Source organism: Ambystoma mexicanum, chromosome 2p, assembly GCF_040938575.1.
Source record: "Ambystoma mexicanum isolate Mex_15411 chromosome 2p, UKY_AmexF1_1, whole genome shotgun sequence".
In the NCBI taxonomy this organism is placed as follows: Eukaryota; Metazoa; Chordata; class Amphibia; order Caudata; family Ambystomatidae; genus Ambystoma; species Ambystoma mexicanum.
Genome location: NC_090923.1, coordinates 1190002598 through 1190022898, shown reverse-complemented (window position 1 = coordinate 1190022898; position 20301 = coordinate 1190002598). Strand labels below are relative to the sequence as shown.

The following is a 20301-nucleotide window of genomic DNA, read 5'->3' as shown; positions in this document are numbered from 1 at the left end:
CCACCCCCCCTGGCAAACCTCGCCTGGGTGAAAGGGAGTCGTGTAGGCCTTAGAAAAAGCCACGCAAACCATCCTCTAAGGGTGGAAGTAGAAGGCTGCCCACTCTGAGAACCAGGTTCAAAGGTCACAAAGAGGGATTCCAAGATTCAAAAGCAAGACTTAAAATCCAATAAATCCAGCCCAGCCCAACAACTTTGAGAGAAATAGAGGAGGAATCTGCGTCCTCTGAGAGTTTGAAGGAAGTTGGAAACATCTTCTGATTTAGGTGCAAATCAGAAATGACCGTAGGCTTGAAGGGGCAAAAAATCAGACCTCAGGGAGACACTGTTAATAGGGTTTATGATGCAGGATCAACAGAGCAAAGGTTCAAACAAGATTTATTAAATGTGTCGTGATGGGCTTGGGATAAACTTCTTTGGGGAAAATTGGTATTTTCACAACAAAACCTCTGCAGAAAAATTCTAAGCACACAGTGTCAGCGGAGGCAAACTGTAAAGTGTCCCAGAACCTAATTATGGGAATACTGATCTTCCTGGTATTCCCTAATATCATATGCAGTTTCAGGAAGATAGCACCGAGTTTGCTTCCAGGTAATATCAGTCAGAGGGATATGGTGTGCTGCTCACCTTCTGGCAATCCTCTACCAGCACGTATTTTTCTCCTTGCTAGGGGTCTTTACCAGGCCTAGGTATTTGCCACTTCCAATTAGGAGTAACCCTCCTGGGCCAGCATCTTCATCAGCTCTTTCCCATTGTTTGAGGTATTTGAATTCATTGAGCAAAAGGGATATCATTTTGATCAGAAATGTCGTACAAAGGAAGTAATACAGAAAGTAGAGGCGTTCCCATGGTAGGGTGCCTTTATAATAGTAGGTGGGTGTCAGAATGAGAGTAAACCAGTTGGTGAAGGGATGGTGTAGTGGGGCATATACCAGGGACATGGGAGGCAGGAGGCACACCCTCTCTGGCTAGGAAGTATAACTTAAGCCTGGTCTTATAAACAGTTCCAATAATAGGCTGGTTTTAATACCAAGTGGGTGGGGGTACTAGTGGAGGGGAGCAAATAGGGACGAGAAAGAAAAACAGGAGAATGCACAGGGCAGGTGGTAAAGTTGAGCGTACTGGACAATTGCAAGTTGTGAGTGGGAGAGCAGATTAAGATGCAGTCAGCAAGAAGGCGGGCCAGGACCATGGATGGATTTAGAGGCAAGCAGTATGAACCTGAAAAGAGAGCAGATTTGCATGGGGTGCCATCCAGCGTGGTGTCAGTGTACAGAGGTTGGGAAGGATTTTGATGGGTTTATTTATTTATTTATTTATTTATTTATTATTGCATTTATTACACATTTTACACGCCCAGACCCTTGAGTATCACAGCGAGGTTACGGACAGCTTGTTAAAACATTAGTCGAAAGACAATTGCAGCATGGTTAGAAGATGGCAGGTTGTAGAAGATGCAAATAGCAAAGTTAAGAGCTCCGTTAAGGGGAGGGAAGGAGTTGTGGGGGAGACCAAGGAAGAGGTTTGAACAGTATTCAGTTTGGAAAGGACCAGAGTAGGGGTTAGATATTTTGTAGCGCTGTAGGTGAGGTAACAGTGGATGTTCCTTACATTAAGTCTCTTAATCCTTGCAGCTGTAGCATTTGAGTGTGAACTGTTGGGGTTTTAGGTTGCTGTCGAGGAGGGTGCCATGGTTACACGTCTTAGTTGAGAGAATGAGGAGGCCAGGAGGGGAGGAGATCAGAGGTTGCAGAGTCGGGACAGCATTGGATGCAGGGAGAAGATGACTTCTGTAGAAGAGATTCCTTATGACTGCTAGACAGCTGCTTATGTGTTCCAAGGAAGCAGGGATTAAGCAGAATGAGAACAAGATATTGGTGCCAAGAGGTGAGAGTTTAAGCCAAAGAAGAGATGAGTTTGCAGAGCGAGGGGTATCAGGTCAAAATATTGTTTTATTTTGCCAGATTCAAAAAAAGATTGATTTAGATTTTAGAAAGACTGCTCTGTGACCGCACTGAGCGGTCTTTCTATATCGATCTGTCATTCCCCTGTCTGACAGGCACTGGAGAACAGGTAAGTGTGGATGTGTGTGTGTGTGTGTGTGTGTGCGTGTGTTTATGTGTGTGTGTGTGGGTGTGTATGTGTCTGTTTAAGGCAACAAGGGTTTTTGGGGTGGGGAGGGAGGTGGAAGTGGGTGACAAAGTGGGTTTGGGGGGTGGAACCCCCTGATTTGGAAGTCATCCAGCCAGAGCGGGTGGGAGGGGGTGCAAAGCAAGGGGATATTTTTGCTTTTTGTGGGCTGCCTGAAAGCAACCAAAACATGTTTTTGATAGGTGGCCTGCAAAAAGTGAAAATAGGACATAGAACCAAGAGAGAACATGTAAATAGTGAAAAAGAGTGATCCTTGGTTGAAGCTGTTAGAGTTCTCTGAGATGAGAAGGGCGGTCAGCAAGGTAGGAGGCCAGGGTCTGGAGTAGGTGGGTGGTCTACAGTGTCAAAGACAGCAGAGAGGTCACACAGGCTAAGGATGTAGAAGGTGAGAGTGGTGAACAGTGGTTAAATATTTGGAGACATTGTCAAGAGTAGTTTCAGCGGAGTGTTTCTACGTGAAGCCTGATTGGAGGGGGCCATAGAGTGAGTGGTCCTCAAAGTAGGCAATATTGCAGTCAAAGACCATTCTCAAGGGATTAGGAGTGGTGGGGCAGGAGAGAGACTGGTCTGTAGAAATAGGATTTGTTAGGGTCAGCAGTGGGTTTCTTGGTTACAGCAATGACAGTGGCTATTTTGTAGAAGGCTGGGAAGAAGGGAAATACTGAAGAGGGAGAAGTAAGAAAAGATAATGTGGGCACGCTATTTAATTGTCTGTGGTGGCAAGGATGAATTAGCAACGTGTAAGATGTGTAGGAGTTAAGTGGGGATGTATGGGGGGAGCGGGAAAGTGAAGAGAGGGTAGGTTGACAGGAGGTTAAGCAAAGTGGGTTGGGGGAGGAGGCAGAGGAGGGTGGACAGGATGTTGCATACTTTCGTGATTTTGGACAGTAGGAGACAAATCATCAAAAAAGTAGAGGAGGATTGAGAGTGCATTTGGGTGTCAGGGGGGCATAGCCTGGACGGTCATAGGGAGGTTGTGTTGGTTGTGGGCAGAGAGAGGGTATAACGCTGGTGTAATATGAGGATTTGGCAGCATTGAGAGCCCTAGAGAAGGCAAGGAAAGCGCTTGTGATAAGAGAGGAAGAGCGATCCTTGCACTGGCAGCACAACCAAAGGCACAATGTTTAATTCAGCTGATGGATGGCTTTGGGATCCATGGTTGTGGGTAGAGGCATGAGGAGGTGAAGGAGTGAGCAGGATAATGAATGTCGAATGAAGGAAGCAAGAGTGTTATTGAACTCAGTGAAGGCAAGATGAATGGAACAGCACGCAGGGGAGTGGGGGCTTAGATGGAGGACTTGGCCTGGCCCAAATGTGGGGCCATGGAACAGATTCTAAACTTTATTTTGGTAAATGGGGGTTTAATGGTGATGGGGAGACGGTGAAAGCGATACATCGGTGATCAGAGGGAGAGGCTCAAATGTGCAGAGGATGAGCCTGAGAGAATGTCTATGTTTGTGGGTTGGAAAGCTATATACGTTGACCAGAGAGTAGTTAGAGAGAGTAAAGCCTAGCTGTAGTTTATGGGCCTTTATTATTTTGAGAAGTTGAGGTTAGCAAAAATGACCACGGGGACATCATTTGGGATAGACTCAAGTAGTAGCTCATGTTCGGAAAAGAGGTTGCAGGTGCCAGGTGTGCCATATATGTGGAGGATGATAAGAAGGATGGAAGCAAGAAGCTGGATAGAGATATACTCAAATGAAGTCAAAGGGTGGGAAGACAGATGGTGTATCATTGCTGATCATTGGGCCAACTTCACAGTTTCTTTTATTGGGTAAAGAGGAGTGGGAGAGGTTGACAAAATCACTATGGAGGGCAGCTAATGCAGCAGTGTCATAGGAGGGGATTGAGATGTCAGTGACAGCCATCAAGGAGAGTTTAGGGAGACGAAAGTCAAAGAGGTATTTTATGAAAAGGAATCTGGGGGAGCAGTGAAGTCAATGGAGTATCATTTTCTGACTACCCTATGTACTCGGATATCTGGCACATGCTCCTCCCAGATGCAGCTGAAGGCCTGCAGCCCCCCCCCCCCGTGTTTCCTCCCCAATGTCCTGGACTTGTGTGACCCTCATAAGGCATCTCCAACATGAGCCTTTGGCCCAAGAAGAATTGTCCAAATGAGTCGCTACGGCTGCCATGACCCACCATGGCGAAGACCCTAGAACAGTGAGGAGGAAGGCTCCTTCCCAGGGCTCCCTTCACCACAGTCGCTCCGGGCACCCTGAGGCCCATTCTATCCCTGCCAGCCCGCGTGCCAGAGCCTTACTCCATGGATGTGAGTAGGGTCAGGGCATAGTCGTTTGGGGGGTTTGGCAAAGGGCACATTTATAAGAGTCCCAACTGTGTGCCTCTTCAGCAGGATCATCCTCGCTTCGCCCTTCACCATGCCGCCAAAGAAGATGGCGCAATGCTGCGTCATTCAGTCAGTGACTTCTAGATGACCCGCCTCATTCCTGGTCAGCTCCCTCAGTCCTTTCCACCTCTCTGGCTGGTCCTGAAACCCCCATTCCACCACACCCCATCGTGCTGATCCTGGTTGCTGGACCTCCTCCCCACACCTCTGGCTGGCCTTGTTGCCACATCCCCTTTGCTGGTCCTGATTGCTCCTAAGCCCCAGTGCCTCTCCCCCCACCAACGCTTGCCTTCAACTTCTTACATTACTCTAGTAATGTTACCCGGTATCCTAGCAATCCCTCCCCATTGGTGGTTGTTCCCTTTCACCCCAACACCTATTCAAATTGTAAAGCACCCAGAAATGGGATTGCTGCCATCATTCTTTGACCTGTGTGAAGTGCTTTTGTTCATAACACATCTTTTCTCTTTCTCCAATAATATACAAATGAAGAGGTCGGGAGGAGATGGTTCAGCGGGTTTGCAGAGATAGGCAGTCACCGACACAGATAGCTTGCTGTCGCCAGCAGCCTGCTGAACAGGTTTCTCCAGTTTGGAGCCAGGCAGCTGTTCCACAGGAGTGGCATTTTAAGGAGCATATCCATTTGGGAGGCCTCCCATTTCCAGATGCAGAGCCAGAACTATCTTCTTCAAGCCATCGCTGCACCAGAGGCCATTTCAGTAGCTCAGAATGCATCAAGCGAGAAGCCTGGTGACAGATGGGACTGGCTCTCCCTAATTTCCAGCAGTAGTCCATGTTTGAGCCATTTTCCAAGGTGGTCGGGGGGAGTTGAGAGTCTCTGCGCAGGGGCTGGATAGTGTAGGTGCCTGTCCAAGGATAATTTGTTTCAGACTCCACGTTCTTGCCTATGTTGTCTCTTGGAGCCATGTCCCCTGACTCCGCTGCCATCTTGCACACAAAGATGAGAGGGTGAGAATCCACCTGAAGACCCTCCGGTACAAGGCCTTGTGAAATCCAGAAAAGGGCACATTCTTGTCCAGAACCTGGGAATGGATGTTCCTGCCAGGTCTTTCCACTCCTGCGGAATAATAGTTCGCACACCTTGAAGGGAATGGAGGCACTCAACAGGATGAGATATCTAAATGCTATAGATAGATATCCTCAATGAGCAGAGTGGATCTGTCCAGAGGATTCAACAAGCCCAAATTCTGCGTTAAGTGGGCTGCTACCACCTTAATGACCTCAGTCCCCAGGCGCCTCACAATCCACGCCCTTAAATTCATTGGCCTAAGAAACATTAGCAATTGTGCCAGGGCCGGGGGCAGACAGTAAGCTAATCAACGGTCATGTCGCCTGTAACACCTGCAGTTTTGGCAAAGTAAGGGGACCCTCAGGAAAGTGCTTGTCCAGCACCTCTGTGACATTAACCTTAATTATGCTTTATAGCCCCATAACAGAGAAGGTGGCCAATCCCTGTTGAGTAAGGGTAGCCACATTTAAGGAAGGGTGATACCTAGAAAGAGGACTGAAGGTATCTCTCACATCTAGATGGAAAATGTCCCCTTTGCGTCTTCTTCCTCCACTACCTCTTCAAGGGGGGTCTGGCGTGGCGGGGAAAGCCCCTCCTCTGTCTACTGCCTGCAGCTTCCATGCCAGAATAACAGAGGGGCAAGCCAGCATTCCGAAAATCTCTGTTTTGCTTCAGTATCAAATGCTGCCACATTCCTGATGCAGCCTAGGCACAGAGGAACAAAAAGGGACAGACTCGCGTGTATAGCCGCCATGTTGAACCCACAGGTGAAAGCGGTCAGAGATCACAGAGCGGAATCCTGTTACCGCCTCCTGACGCCATCGCTGGGCGTCGTGCTCCTCTTCCATCCTCCTTATGGCGCACAGGACTTTACGTTGGATTGCTGCTGCAGGATCTGTTGCAGCCGCCACCATGGCAACCAATTCCTCACTGACTCTCTTGTAAGCAAAGGCACTCTTCTTACAACGCAAGATCCCTCCAGGCTAAATGTTCGTGGCGGTGATGAGGTAAATGGGAGCTGGGGGCTCAACTGCTGCACCAGGCGTCAGGCCTCGCGCACATCTGCGCTCCCCGGCTCTCCCTCCCCCTGGAAGCTACCGGTCCATTATCATGTTTTCTGAAATAAGATGAAAGCAAATATTCGAAGGCTTGCCTTGAGATGGGAGTGCTCACCTCTTGCACCTGATCCAGACAGGACAAAAACAGGGCATGCTAATAGGTTTGCGTGTATTATCCCTTCCAATATTAAGGGTGGGGCGCATATGCAGAGGTCTGTTTTTGAAAGGAGATTAGGGTGCCTGTCACGTGGAGGACACCCCTCATGTTGAACACTGGGGCAAACAAGAAGGGCAATGAATTGGGGTTGTCGTGGGGAGGTGGACAAGTGAAAGGGAGACGGGGGAATGAGGCGTGAAGCAAATAGGCTTTATGAAGTGGGGGGGTGATGGAAGGAAAGGGTGTATGGAGAATTTGCACCTGTAGCGCAGGTGATTTTACTCCCGGCAGGTGACTAACCATTGTCACCATGCCAGAGGGTGGTGGGACATTACCCTGGCAACCTCCCACCTCACCCCACCCCAACCAACTGCAATGTGAGTTGATGTCCGCTAAGGTGACCTGCGACGAAAGGATATATACAGGCGATGGCTACATCCCTGAGTTCTTCAGAATGAAACAACATTGCACCCAGTTGAATTTATGAAGATAGCCAATTTATTGCACTTAGATTAACTCACAAGGTCACTAGGGTAGTCTATGGAGGTCATTACGAGTCAGCCGGTCTGGGAAAAATGCTGGTAAAACAGCCGGTACTACTGGCTCCGGCATTTTCCCCGGACCGACTTACTCCGAATCTGCCGTAGGGACAGTGAACTTCAGGCCCCCACTGGCAGAGAAATCCCTGAAGCACCGTTAAGAACGGTGTTGGTGCATCATTGGTTTCCATCCCATGGAGTCCTAATGGACTGCATGGAATCTTCTTAGCACCCTTGCCGGCAACCATAATATCTCGGTAACACCGGGACATCGGGCACCGGTAACAGTAAGGCAAGTCTGCCGGCAATCCGCTGGTAGCACCGGCGGGTTACCGGCAGACTCGTAATGAGGGCTATTGTGTCACACCTAGATGATTTGTGACAGTTGCCAATGTATTGCACTTAGACGTACTCCTGAAGCGAACGTGTCACACCTAGGTGATTTATAAAGATAGCCATTGAATTGCACCACATGAAATGTGAAGGTAGCCAATGTATTGCACTTATATGAATTCATGAGAGAAGTCAATATATTGCACCTCGATGACTCTATGTATTGAACTTAGACATATTCATGAAGACAGCCAATGTACTGCACTTAGATGAAGCTAGGAAGGTAGCCAAGATATTACACTTAGACGAATTTATGAGGGTAGCCAACGTATCGCACTCCCACAACCTTCGCCACTTCATGCTTACCTTCATCACACCTAAGCCATGACACTGTAGGCCTGGGAGACATATACCGTCAACCGTTTGGCAGCTAGACAGTGCATGACTTCTGAGTCCTGAGCAAACCCACATCCCTTTGTCATCTTCTGTCCTCCACTGTGGGAGGTGCTAATGTGGTGCATAATTATCAGGCTGTGGCTTCAGTCCGTGAGGAGTGCCATGGCGGTTTCCTCAATTTAACCAAAGCAGCCCGGTCCTCTGTGCGGCAGGGTAAGGGAAGCCATCCAGGAGGGGCGGCATTCTGGATGAAACCCGCCACCCCGCCAGTCTACGTCAATGGGAGGCACCGGGCAGATGACGCAGCAGAGCACAGCACTCCCTATCCTTCGGTCTGCGTGGCTGGTACAGGCGGCCTCTTTGGTATATACACCGTGCACGCAGGATCCTGATTTAGGGAGCCAACAGGCCTCATTCATTCCTTTATTTGCAGCAAGGGCAGGTCCCGGAAATAGGCCTCACTCCCTCTGTGAGGAGCCGCCTATTGAAACCCCATGAGGGGAAGTCCACTCTCTTTTTCCTTCCCCAGTGGTCACTTCGGGCCACACCATATCTGTTCAATCTGGTCACCGTGGAGGTGGCCAGATGTCTGCATTGCAACATAACATTCCAAGTGCCGACCCATCTCGGGATGTACAGTGCTCCAGCTCAGAAAATGGCGGCACCATAAACAAGCAAATGTTTTCACCCCACATTAACACTATATCCCAAAGAACAACAATGACAGCATTCAATCTGTAGTGAGACCCTCTCCAGTGATAACCAAATTAAGCACTTTAACAGAGTACATAATGCGTGAGTGTAATTGATAAGAAGTTATGTTGGTGAAAGGACGTATAGTAACCCGGGGGAGTGCTTGGTTTCATTGAACAGGGGGGGCCACTTCGCTTGAAGTACATTTTCCAGGAAGAACTGAGAGAGGTGCTTTGTTTCTCCTTTACTAGTCTTACTTTCGGTTTTTTTCAACTGAAGAAATATTGTTAATTTGTTTTGCTTACTAAAAGTGCATGCTACCTTTGCAGATTTGTTTCTACTGGTGTTTTTTAACTGTGGATTTTTATCAAAAAGTCGTTCAAATAGTTTCTTTCAAATAAGTTACCTAAACTCGGTTTGTGGGGCTCTATGGGGTTCTCTGGTTTGTGATTCTTGATGTCCTATGGGTTATGAGGATGTTGATCATACGGTTTCCCTAGTTGGGGTGTTGCATAACCCTGAGGAAGGTGCTTTGAGGGCCTCATAATAGGGTCCATGAGAAGAAAGTGCTGGTGTGTCTCCCCGGCATCCATGAGGATAATGACAAAGTGATGTGTTCATGCTGCCCTTGTTCACCTTCACTCTCACCCAGCTGACCAAGCGTTGGAAGGACAGCGACCGCGATGACCTCCTGGATGACTTTGGATCGGAGATTGAGGATGAGCTGCAGCTGGGAAAAGTGAAATCCCCTTCTCCATCTCAGGTATGGGCAAGGCTTTGCGTCTGCATGGGTGATTGTGGAAGGCCTGTCCTAAGTCCCTCAGATCATATCCATTGTCACAGGCCAAGTTTGAACCCTCTTAGATCTCATTATCATGGTAGATCTGGACCAAGTGCATTAGATCTCCTTACTGTGTTAGCTCCGATCCATACTCTGCAGACAACCTGAATAATAATATGTCTGTTCCAAGGCCACCAGGTCTGATTTATTATGGTATGGCTGCTTTAATCCCTGCATATATCACCCATTGTGGTAGAACTGCCCCAAAACACTTCCTACACACCATGCTTCATATTCCCATCTCATCCTTTGTGAAAGGTTTGATAGAAGCCACTCTATTTCATTCATAATGGAGGGGGCTTCTCCAATGTCCACTGAACATATCACTGTGGTTAGCATGGCCCACCATCTCCAGTTCACGGTATTGTGGTAGTCTTGCTCCATGCTCCTCGCATCTCATTATCGTGGTACATCTGTCTGCTCCTTTCTCATGCGATCATTGGTTATGGTTGGGCTACTCCAAGCTCTTCTATTTTGATAAGCCTCCCTCAAGCTCCCTGGTGCTCTTGTGTCCTCCTCTCCATCCAACCCAACCAGTTGGGTGCACCTCCGGGCAGGTTTGGGCAAAGCACTTCTAGTGATGCTGTGATTAAAGCTGGAAATGGGGTACGGCTAAGTATGCACATCCTTTAACATAAACGGCCCTTCCCATCACCCATGCATCACCAGTCACCCCTACTGAATTCCTGTTTTTTTCTGGCTATATGCAAGCTTCCATTTCTGTCACACACATAATCTTTTCCTGTCAATCTTTGGGCTTCTAACAACCCTTCTGTATAAGGAGTGGTTTTGCTTGCTTTTCAATTTTGATTGAATGCAGACAGCTCTAAATGACTGGCCCACTACACCATACCAATGTCTATTTCCTGGGCAATTACCTCTTGGTGAATTGTGGAATTTTCTGCGGGAGGGCAGCTCTCCACCTTATGTGGCCAATGACCAAAGGAAGGTTATTCCTTATAATATAAGTTGAACTTTCCCTTATGGGGCATCTTCAATCGACCCAGGCCCTTTTTTCTTAAGGTTTCCAGTGCTAGTAAGATAGCTCAGCAGGTTCAGCACTCGCTGCTGTGATCTATGTGTGATTTGCAGGTTGCATGTTCAAATCACAGCAAGGCCAACTCAGCCTTTCATCCTTCCAAGGTTGATCAATGAGTACCAAATTTGGTTGGGTGATATTGTATGTAAATATGTTCAATGTGAAACGCTTAGGCGTAAGCACTATATGAATGACACATCGTTATCATTCGAAGGAAATAACTATATGGCATGAAGTGGACAACAGCAACTTGGGGACACCTCCATCTTTTCTTTTAAAGCCAGAATCTAGGGGCTAATAGAACTAATGCACTTTATGCGATTGATGGATGTATATAAGTGTTGCTAGCCAAATAGCAAATACCTGTAACTGCGGAGGCGAGCTAAAGCCTTCCACCCTGGGGCTCCAGATCTCACCCTGTTCGTGCTGTATTGATTTGTTTTGCTTTATGTTTTAAGTGTGTGGTGTGTGAATGAAACACCAAGGCAATGCATTGCAGAACAGAAGCTAAAACCAAAACAAGGAATGATAAGTAGCAGTGAGAAGAGAGCATTAAGAAAATAAAAAGGGTTCTTTCTGAGAGACAACAGAGGCAGGGCCACTCCAAGATCAGTGGAGAGGCTGTTCCCAAACCCAGGAATGGAGAAGGTGCAGGCCACGGTGGACATTCGAACAAGATTAGCTTTAGGAATGTCCAGATATAGAATATCTTTACTTCTGGAAATTCAGTTACGGCCTGAGATTTGAAACACCTTGGCTAAATAAGGAGGTCGAAGAGGTACAACTGCTTTGTAATCCAGAGAGCCAATCTTAGACTGAACCCTAGCTTTCAGTGGGAGCCAATCTTAGACTGAATCCTAGCTTTCAGCGGGAGCCAATCTTAGACTGAATCCTAGCTTTCAGTGGGAAACAATCTTAGACTGAATCCTAGCTTTCAGCGGGAGCCAATCTTAGAATGAACCCTAGCTTTCAGCGGGAGACAATCTTAAACTGAATCCTAGCTTTCAGCGGGAAACAATCTTAGACTGAATCCTAGCTTTCAGTGAGAGCCAATCTTAGACTGAATCCTAGCTTTCAACGGGAGACAATCTTAAACTGAATCCTAGCTTTCAGCGGGAGCCAATCTTAGACTGAATCCTAGCTTTCAGCAGGAGCCAATCTTAGACTGAATCCTAGCTTTCAGTGGGAGCCAATCTTAGACTGAACCCTAGCTTTCAGCGGGAGCCAATCTTAAACTGAGTCCTACCTTTCGGCGGGAGCCAATTGAGCTCGAGCAGAACGGGCTTGATAGGGGTGACTTTTTTCCTGCCACCTACAAGTCTTGCCACAGCATGCAAGAACGATCTAAGAGGACGAAGGACACATCGAGAAGCACCAGAAAGGATGGCATTACCATCATCGTTATGGGAAAGCACCAAGACCGCACTACGGAAAAGCTCTGGAGCAGAGGCGTTACTAGGGGGGGGCTTAGGGGGTTATAGCCCCGGGTCTTTTGGTTGTAGCCCCGGATAGAAGCTCAGGGACTACAACCAAGGCTATAGCTAGCCCGAATCCCGCCATTCCCGACATTAGCTTAGCCCCTGATCTTTTCCAGACCTAGCAACACCCCTGCTCTGTAAGAATGAAAGAGTTGATTCTGGTGAGTAACACTATTTGAAAACTGTCAGCGTGTGATTTCTTAATACGATCTTTCATAGTCAGGTCATCATTAATATGGAAGCCAAGAGATTGACCACATGGGCAAGTTTCAATGAACCCCGGAAAGATGATAGCATGGGTAGCCAAGATTGAATAAGTGAACATTTATTGGGACTGGCAAAAAGAATACACTCAGTTTTTGAGGTATTGAATTCTTTTTTGTATACTCTTTATTTATCTTATTCAAACAGTACATGCAAGATATAATACATCTAAAAACAACATAAAGTACAATATATCTAAACACATATATCTTTTAGAATTCGTCATACCCCAGGAATTCAATAAAGAGATATTCATAGATCAAAGAAACTCATATACACTGGGGTCATAATATATTTTCAAATGAAAATAATCCTATACAAAAGAAAAATTCAAATGTACCAACATACAAACACTAAACATACATAACAAAAACATACACTACAACAGACAGGACAAACACTGATACAAGTAAACATTCACTTAGATTAATTGTTCATATTTGTCTACCATTACCATATAAATCAATAAAAGATCTCCACAAGATCCAATACGCCTCTTCTTTATTCTTCCTCTTATACATGACTAATTCAAAATCTGATAAAACCACCACATCATTAATCCATTCTTCCACCTTTGGCTTCTTCCTTGTCTTCCAAACTTTCAAAATCTGTTTCACTGCTATCACCAATATCCTATTTATCCAAGAACCATATAAACGAGCTGTCAAACACCGGCCAGCATTTGCCAAAAGCAAAACCTGTAACGGCCCTCTAGGAAATTTAACAGAAAGAGTCATATCCAATCTGTCAAGGACTTCACACCAGAATGTGACTGCTCTGGGGCAATACCACAACATATGAAGTAAATCCTCCTTATCCCTCCCACATCCCCAACATAAATTGTCAGTTGCTAATCCTAAATCACACATGCGCACGGGCGTCCAATAAAGCCGTTCCAAAACTTTCTGGTGAATAAGTCAAAGCTTAAGATCTAATCTGCTACTATATACAGTACGTCAAACATATTTCCAGACTTCTTTGGTAATAGAATAACCCAAATCTGAATCCCATTTTCGTTTCAGGACATTCCATGATTCCAAGTTGGAATTATTCTCTGGCATAAACTTCAAATACGTGGAAACATTACCTGGCAATAGGCAAAATACATTCCATCCTGCTGGTTCTTGTTCTACCGGATTGGACAACATAGTAAACACCCTGATCAAAAGACGTTGAAGCTCCTTATATCTGCTTTCCTCCTTCCCATCTAATCTAAACAAAGTCTGTAGCTCTTGAAAAGTCTTCAGTTGTCCATCCTGCATCAAATCCCCCAACGACAAGATCACCCTTGAATTCCAACTACGCCAACACAATGTCTTATTATCAATTTGTAATGCCGGATTAGTCCATACAGAAGCCTTAATTAATACGATCAAGATGTCGCTTCTGCCAAAGGATTTATATGTAATGCAGTCTATACCCCTAGTATTCACAAAGAGACAGCTTAAGGAAATTGATTGAGTTTTCTTGGATTTTCTCTGCGGTGAAACAAAGATGCCTAAGATTCCCAAATGTATTCTACAAAAGGACACTAAAGATGGGGGTTTCGGTTATCCAAGTCCAGAAAAGTATTACAGGGGTTTTATTTTGAAGAAGGCGGCATTGTACGCCTTGGCGGAAACGGAGCAAGAGCCAATTTGGTTAGCAATTGAGAGAGATTCCTTGTTGCAATTTAGATTGGAGAATATTTTTTCTATGGGAAAGTTACTGAGGGGATCTGCTAAATTAGTGACTGTTAAAATTACTAGAGATGTGATGTTATGGTGGTTGTGTAATTTTGATGGAAATGTCTTTTTAAACTATGAGGTATTGAATATTGAATTTTAAGTTAGCAAGATACATCCAGGCTTCAATATCCTCTAAGCAGTGCTTAAGGGAAAGTATGTCTGCTGGAGAAGACACTTTCAAACACAGAGCTGAATATCATCAGCGTACTGATGAATATTGATCTTATATGCATGGACAATATCACCCAAAGGTTAATTGTAGAGATTCAAAAGAATAGGAGAATGAATGGAACCTTGTGTGATGCCCTTTGGAGGCAGGTGGAGGTCGAGCGGAGCCGGAGTACATGAATTGCTGCCTAGACGATTAGCAGGACTTGAATCACCCACACAACCCAAACCCATCAGTTCATGTAAGATTGTTAGTAGTGATTGGCACAATAGTGTATCACATGCTGCAGATATCTGCAGTGAAACCAGCTGGCATGCATCACTGGAATCAGAATATGACGAATATCAAGAACATGCAGTGCCGCAGATTCCAAGCCTTGTTGATGGCAAAAGCCAGTTTGTGCAAAAGATTGTATTGTGATATGTGATCAGATAGCTGTAAGCCACAGCCTTTTCAATGATTTTCCCAACAAAGGGTACGTTGGTGATTGGTCGATATTTGTTCCTGATGCAAATTAGGTTTCGTCGGCAGAGGGGAATTTTTTTTCTCTCTAAACAAACAGAATGTAGTAAAACAGTATTGGAGTCTGTTTTTACTAGGGCCGTTCAAATCTCCAAATAGATTTGTTGTTAGTATTCAAATTATATGAAAAGAAAGGCTTGGATGGGCATTCGGTTATTTTCTTAAATTGAAGGGGAGCAAGATGGTTTGCCACTGTATAGAAGAAGATACAAAATTCATCAATATGAGCATCTTTCTTGCAGGTTTCTAATAATTTGGTGAAGCTTAAAGGAATTTAATATGTCAAAACGTTTGGGCAGAATTCAGTCCAAATTTCCAACGTTAGGAGGGTTAAAGTCACCTGAAAATATGTTAAGAGGATGGATGAAATATTCTAGGAATCAAAAAAGTCAACAAAGAAATTGAGAACAGGACCGTGGAAACAGTAAATCAAATGAAAAGTAATAGAGAAATGATGTGACACTAATTTTGAGCAAGAAAGATGCTCCAAAGAGGGTAAGAGAGAGGATTGAAGGAGTCAACAAGAGAAAGAACGTTTAAACATGCAGGCCGGACAGCCCCCTGTTTACCTACTTGCTTCTTAGCTAGCGTACAATAACCACGAGGAATGAGTTCATCAGAGTGAACAATGGAATCAGGGGTAAATCAAGTTTCAGTTCAAACCAGAAAATGGAGCGGCATGCTATAAATAGTATCGGAGGTAGCGGGGGCAGAGGAAATAGCAGACTAACTTTACAAGAGCAGCTGATAACAAAGGAGAAGGTGAAAGAAATAGAAGAGGAGGGATCTGATCCTTTGTACGGGTGGGGTTTAGGTCGGCAAAATCAACACCCTTTCCAAGAAGTAATGTGCATTTATTTACCCTCCTAGCGGGTGAAATCACAGGAATGGGAGTCGATGGTGTGGCCATAGTTATGTTAGAGAAAAAAAGAGGAGGAAGAAAATAGCACCGGGGCATAAAAATGAATGGTTTCCTGTTGTTGCCACGAAATACATAACTTCGCTGTAATTTACTTTGTGGGTATTACTTTGAATAATTACTTCAAATGTGTATATGTATGTGTAGTGTAAGGGTTAAAAAGGGGGCATGGAGGGTTCTAGGGTGGGGGTGGAAATGACAGGGCATTGGGGGGTACACCAAAAAATAATCTGAAGTAAAATTTGGAAGGAATGCCCACAAATTACAACGAAGTAATTGAATTTGTTGAAATAACATGGAACCCAAATATATAGAGGAGGGACTGGGTGACAAGTAGGTAAAACTTATAGGCGACTGTTGTGATTTAATTTCATGTTGACCTAAATAAAGGTTGAAATATTTACTGACGATCTTCTGAGAATGAGGAGACATCATATTGAAAGAACATTGCCAAATGAAAGTCGAAATTCGAGTCAGACAGCCAGAAACTAACCAAATAGACCCAAATAGGCCTCACATCAGCACGTCACGCAAACATGAGTGTTTTGAGCCTGCAAGTCACAAAGAGATGACGTCTTCTGAGAAGCATTGAGAGGAAGGATTGAAATTGAAGTACCATTGACTCCAAAAGGCGGGGGACATAGCAGGACCAAAATGCACATTTCTAAAAGTTTATCGACTAAGTCATGGTCTTCAGTGGTCTTTTCCAGCTGCTGGCTACCAATACCACTGCAGCAATGAGGCTATAGGACTGTGGCAAGCAAATAGGCTTTTGGGAGACTGTGCCTAGCTATTCCCATACGGAACAGCAAAGTCACTGCCTGCCACACTGGGAACTATGGAAGCGCACATGTCCTACTGTCTTTGGAAGATATAAAGTTGTTAACCAACACACAAATTGCGCCAGTTGACTATCAGTTTATTGCAACATAGGTAAAATCTGATAGGGGACACGTGTTTCGGCCTTGGGCCTTCTTCACAGCCAGACAATTACCAATTATTTAGTAGTGGGAATTTTCTTGACCATTCGTACAGATGTGGCTATGCGGAGAACGGAACTCCGTTAAATCGGCAGAGGGATTATACCCAGTAATTCGAGCGTGTAAGAACGCTCGTACAGACTTTACCTATGTTGCAATAAACTAATAGTCAAATGGCGCAATTTGTGTGTTGGCTAACAACTTTATTTCTTACTTAGAAGGCAATGGGAACGTACATTGCCCGCACACTATGCGACAGTAGCCGATACTAATAAGGTGTTTTTTGGTTCTGATTCACTTTCACTAACCCTTGTCGCGGTAGGAGTCCTTCTAACCAACCCACAATCACCATCGTCTTTGGAAGAAAGTGCTCAGAAGCCATTGTGCTGTGTTCTCGGTGTGTCCTGGATGCTCCTCCAGTCAAACGCGAGACCCTTTCGGCACAGTGGCAGCCCTATCCATGTAACCGTTCACGCGCAAGGCTCTCGGGGATTCTTGGTCAGCACACAGACTCCATTCTCTAATTTTGCAATCCCTCTGTGAACAAAGAAGGAGCTTCAGAGCGAGTCCTCCCCGTTCCTGCCGACATTATACACCATTCTATTCGGGAAATGCTAGTCCAGTCCCGGTTTGAACTTTGCATTCTATGGCTTGTAGTCCTGGACTTCCCCATTATAAATAAGGCTTCCAGTTTTATGTTTTTCCTGATTTTTACACATACATACAGATGGAAATCAATCTGCTTCCTGCCTGTATTTATTCATAAAAATGGAGAAAAAAACAGAAAAAAAGGTCTCTGTCTGGTTCTCTATGATGTCACTCATATATCGAAGCCCAACCGCATTGCAGATTGGCAGCATGGAGAGTGTGAACGTTGTATAAAAATGGCATTAAAGTTCTTCAAATTGCTGACAGCATGTATGTCACAGCCGTTTGTTGTTATGGAAAAAATGGAGCTAGCATTTCTTTAGTATATGGCTGCAGGTGTGCTTTGATAAATGCATTTTCTATTAGAATAAATGCAGAAAAATACTGCTCCTGAATTATCTTTTTATATGACAAAAATAAATGTGGATAAATACATTAAAAAAAGGCCAACAAATAAATATGGATCAATAGAGACGAAAATGGCAGGGCCTTAATTATAAATCCAGGACTACAAGTCACAGAATGCAAAGCTAAATCCAGTACTAAACTAGCAACTCCCGAATGGAATGGACAATGTTGGCATGTATGCCTCCCCTTTTCCAGGCTGGGGGGGTTAAAGGGGCATGTGGATATAGCATGAGGATGTGTCGCTTATGGGAAGTCTTAGTCCATCAGTTTAAACAGAAAAACTCTGGTTTTTAGTATATTTTACTTATGTCACTTTTGGCAGCACATGTAATTCATTATAACTAACACAGTCTTGCGGTTAGTTCTTATAGCACATGCGCCATAGTTGAAGCACGTCATAATTATCATCTGCCTTACCCTGTCTGGCAGTGCAGCTCTTGCATGGTATATATGCAGCGCTGGAAACTGAAAATACGTACTGGGGAAACCCTCTGATCCCTGGAGGGGCGGGTCGTGGGGAGTAGCAGACATGGCCCAGGCCAGGTCATGCAATACAGTATCTCCTCACAGAACCCAGTCCTGGCGATTTGCATAAAAGCAAAGAGCATTTTGGGAACATAATGTTCACAATTTGAAATTTGAAACATGTCTTATGGTGATTTCTGTTCACCTTTTGCATAAGGTTTTCTTTTAACCACAAATGCAATAAATATAGTGATTCAGTAAAAAAAACCTTTTGAGCTAACATTTGAACTTGCGCTCTGCAGCTTTAATTGGTCACACTTCTCACCCTAAGAAAAGGTGGTCTGTACATTGCTGCACAAATATATCCATTTTGGACAGCTGTGACAAGTAGGTGAAGCTCTGGCTGTTTCAGTATTCAGTTTCCCGTGCTGAGTCTACTGAAAGTGTCTGCTTGTTGAAACATGGGTTGCTCTTGCATGTGATAACTTGGCTTCAAGACAGATCTTGCTGGGAGTTCTAAAAGCTGAGTTATCACATAAACAACCCGACTTCAATGAGCAGACTCCTTCCAGAAGAGTCGGCAGTGCTGCAGAGTCTTCTGAAAGCTACCTGCTCGTTGACGTGTGTGTTGCACGTCCTTGCGATAACGCGGCTTCAGAGCAGATCTGTGCGTGTCATGGGCAAGCCCCTGGGTTTGGGGATAGGGAGAGCCACTTTGTCTTGAACCGGCCCATTCCCTGTGCTGGATGTATCCCTTGGAATGAGAAATGAAGTGTGGGTGCTTTTTTTAGGCTGGAAGGAGAACGGGGGTTGATAAAGGACTAAGAGGAGAGTGGTCGGCCTGAGAGGCATTGAGCCTTTCTATCTGCTTATGCTGTCTCTTATGCTACCAATAAGGAGTGTGTGAACATGTCCAGACTCTGGCTGTCCCAATTCCGGTCTTGGTGAGAAAGCAGTCTCAACACCCAGCTAAGATGACGTGATTTCACTTTCTATGAATCTCTACATTCTTGTGTTTTGCCTCATGGCCTGTCCACATTTTTCTTAGAGGTTAGTCTTCCCCAATGGCTTTGACTAAGAACAAAGTTGTTCTCGTGTCATGAAGCAAGGGCACGGCCCCGGGTAACTAGAGGCTAGGCTTGTTACGTGTTCACTTTCTGCAACCTCTGCTTCAGGTTTCTCTGCCAACAATGTAGGGGTTACTCTTTATTCCCACTAGAAGAAGAGTACCTACTCGTGAAATTTGGCTTTTGCACTATTGGATGACATCTTGACTCCAGATTGGGTCATTACGGTACTATGGGGCGCTTTCCTGCTTTACAATGGAGCTGCATGTGCTCGGAGGCCAGGATCCCCTCACAACATTTGCATCCCTTCTTCTGTCCGTCTAGAAATGTGTCAGAAGCTGTGCTGGAATTGACCAGTGCCAGTCTCCGTAATTCGACCGAATCTCCAACAATGTATCTCCAAAAACTCTGTTCACTGCTGTTGAGGCTTCAGCCTCAACATTCAGTCCTGTAATCAGCCAGGGCCATTAGCATATCTTATTCTTAAAAATAGACCCCATCAAAATGCATTGTTTACTACTGTCAGGGACAGTAGTACTCCTCCCCCACAGTTCTCGCCTTCAGGCTTGTATTCGCCTCCTGCCAGATGGTTGGATGTCCAGTCCCCACGGCCTGAGAATCCATGCATTGCGGTCCACGGTTTTCAATAGTTACCAGAGCAGTAGTGTTCCTTTGACTAGTGCTCAGTTTACTCCCAAACAATACCTTGAGGGGGTATCTAATCTAATCTGGCACTATTACCATGTAAGGGCTACCCATCACAGAGGAATCTCTGCACAGTAGTTACCAGCCTGATTTGTTACTAGCTAAGAATGCTAAATACAAGGTTATGTAATCTCTATTCTCTTATTTTCCTTGAGCATACCGTTATTTATTTATTTGTATGAGGCACCAACCACAGACAATGGCTTTAGGAGCATGTCCACTTGATCTGAAGCATGACCACCTCTAATCAAAGTAGTAGCTCCTCTTGTTTGGGACAGGGTTCTTTGTGGGAGGAAGGATCACTCAGGGACACTGCAACACAGATTCAAATCGCGATCCTGCTCTTAGAAACCACAC

At 45.2% G+C, this 20301-nt stretch overlaps 1 protein-coding gene across 7 annotated transcripts in view; it reads left to right on the top strand.

The window, feature by feature from the left end:
• The window catches only part of PDZD4 (PDZ domain containing 4), a 737510-nt gene that overhangs the window by 625873 nt on the left and 91336 nt on the right, over positions 1-20301 (top strand). For 5 of the 7 annotated variants that reach the window (XM_069645390.1, XM_069645387.1, XM_069645389.1 and 2 more), the window contains one exon: positions 9365-9475. The exons of the other annotated variants lie outside the window; for them this stretch is intronic. In XM_069645390.1, coding sequence (XP_069501491.1) covers positions 9365-9475 — 111 coding nt within the window. The remainder of the gene's footprint in view (positions 1-9364; positions 9476-20301) is intronic. 7 annotated transcript variants of the gene reach the window in all.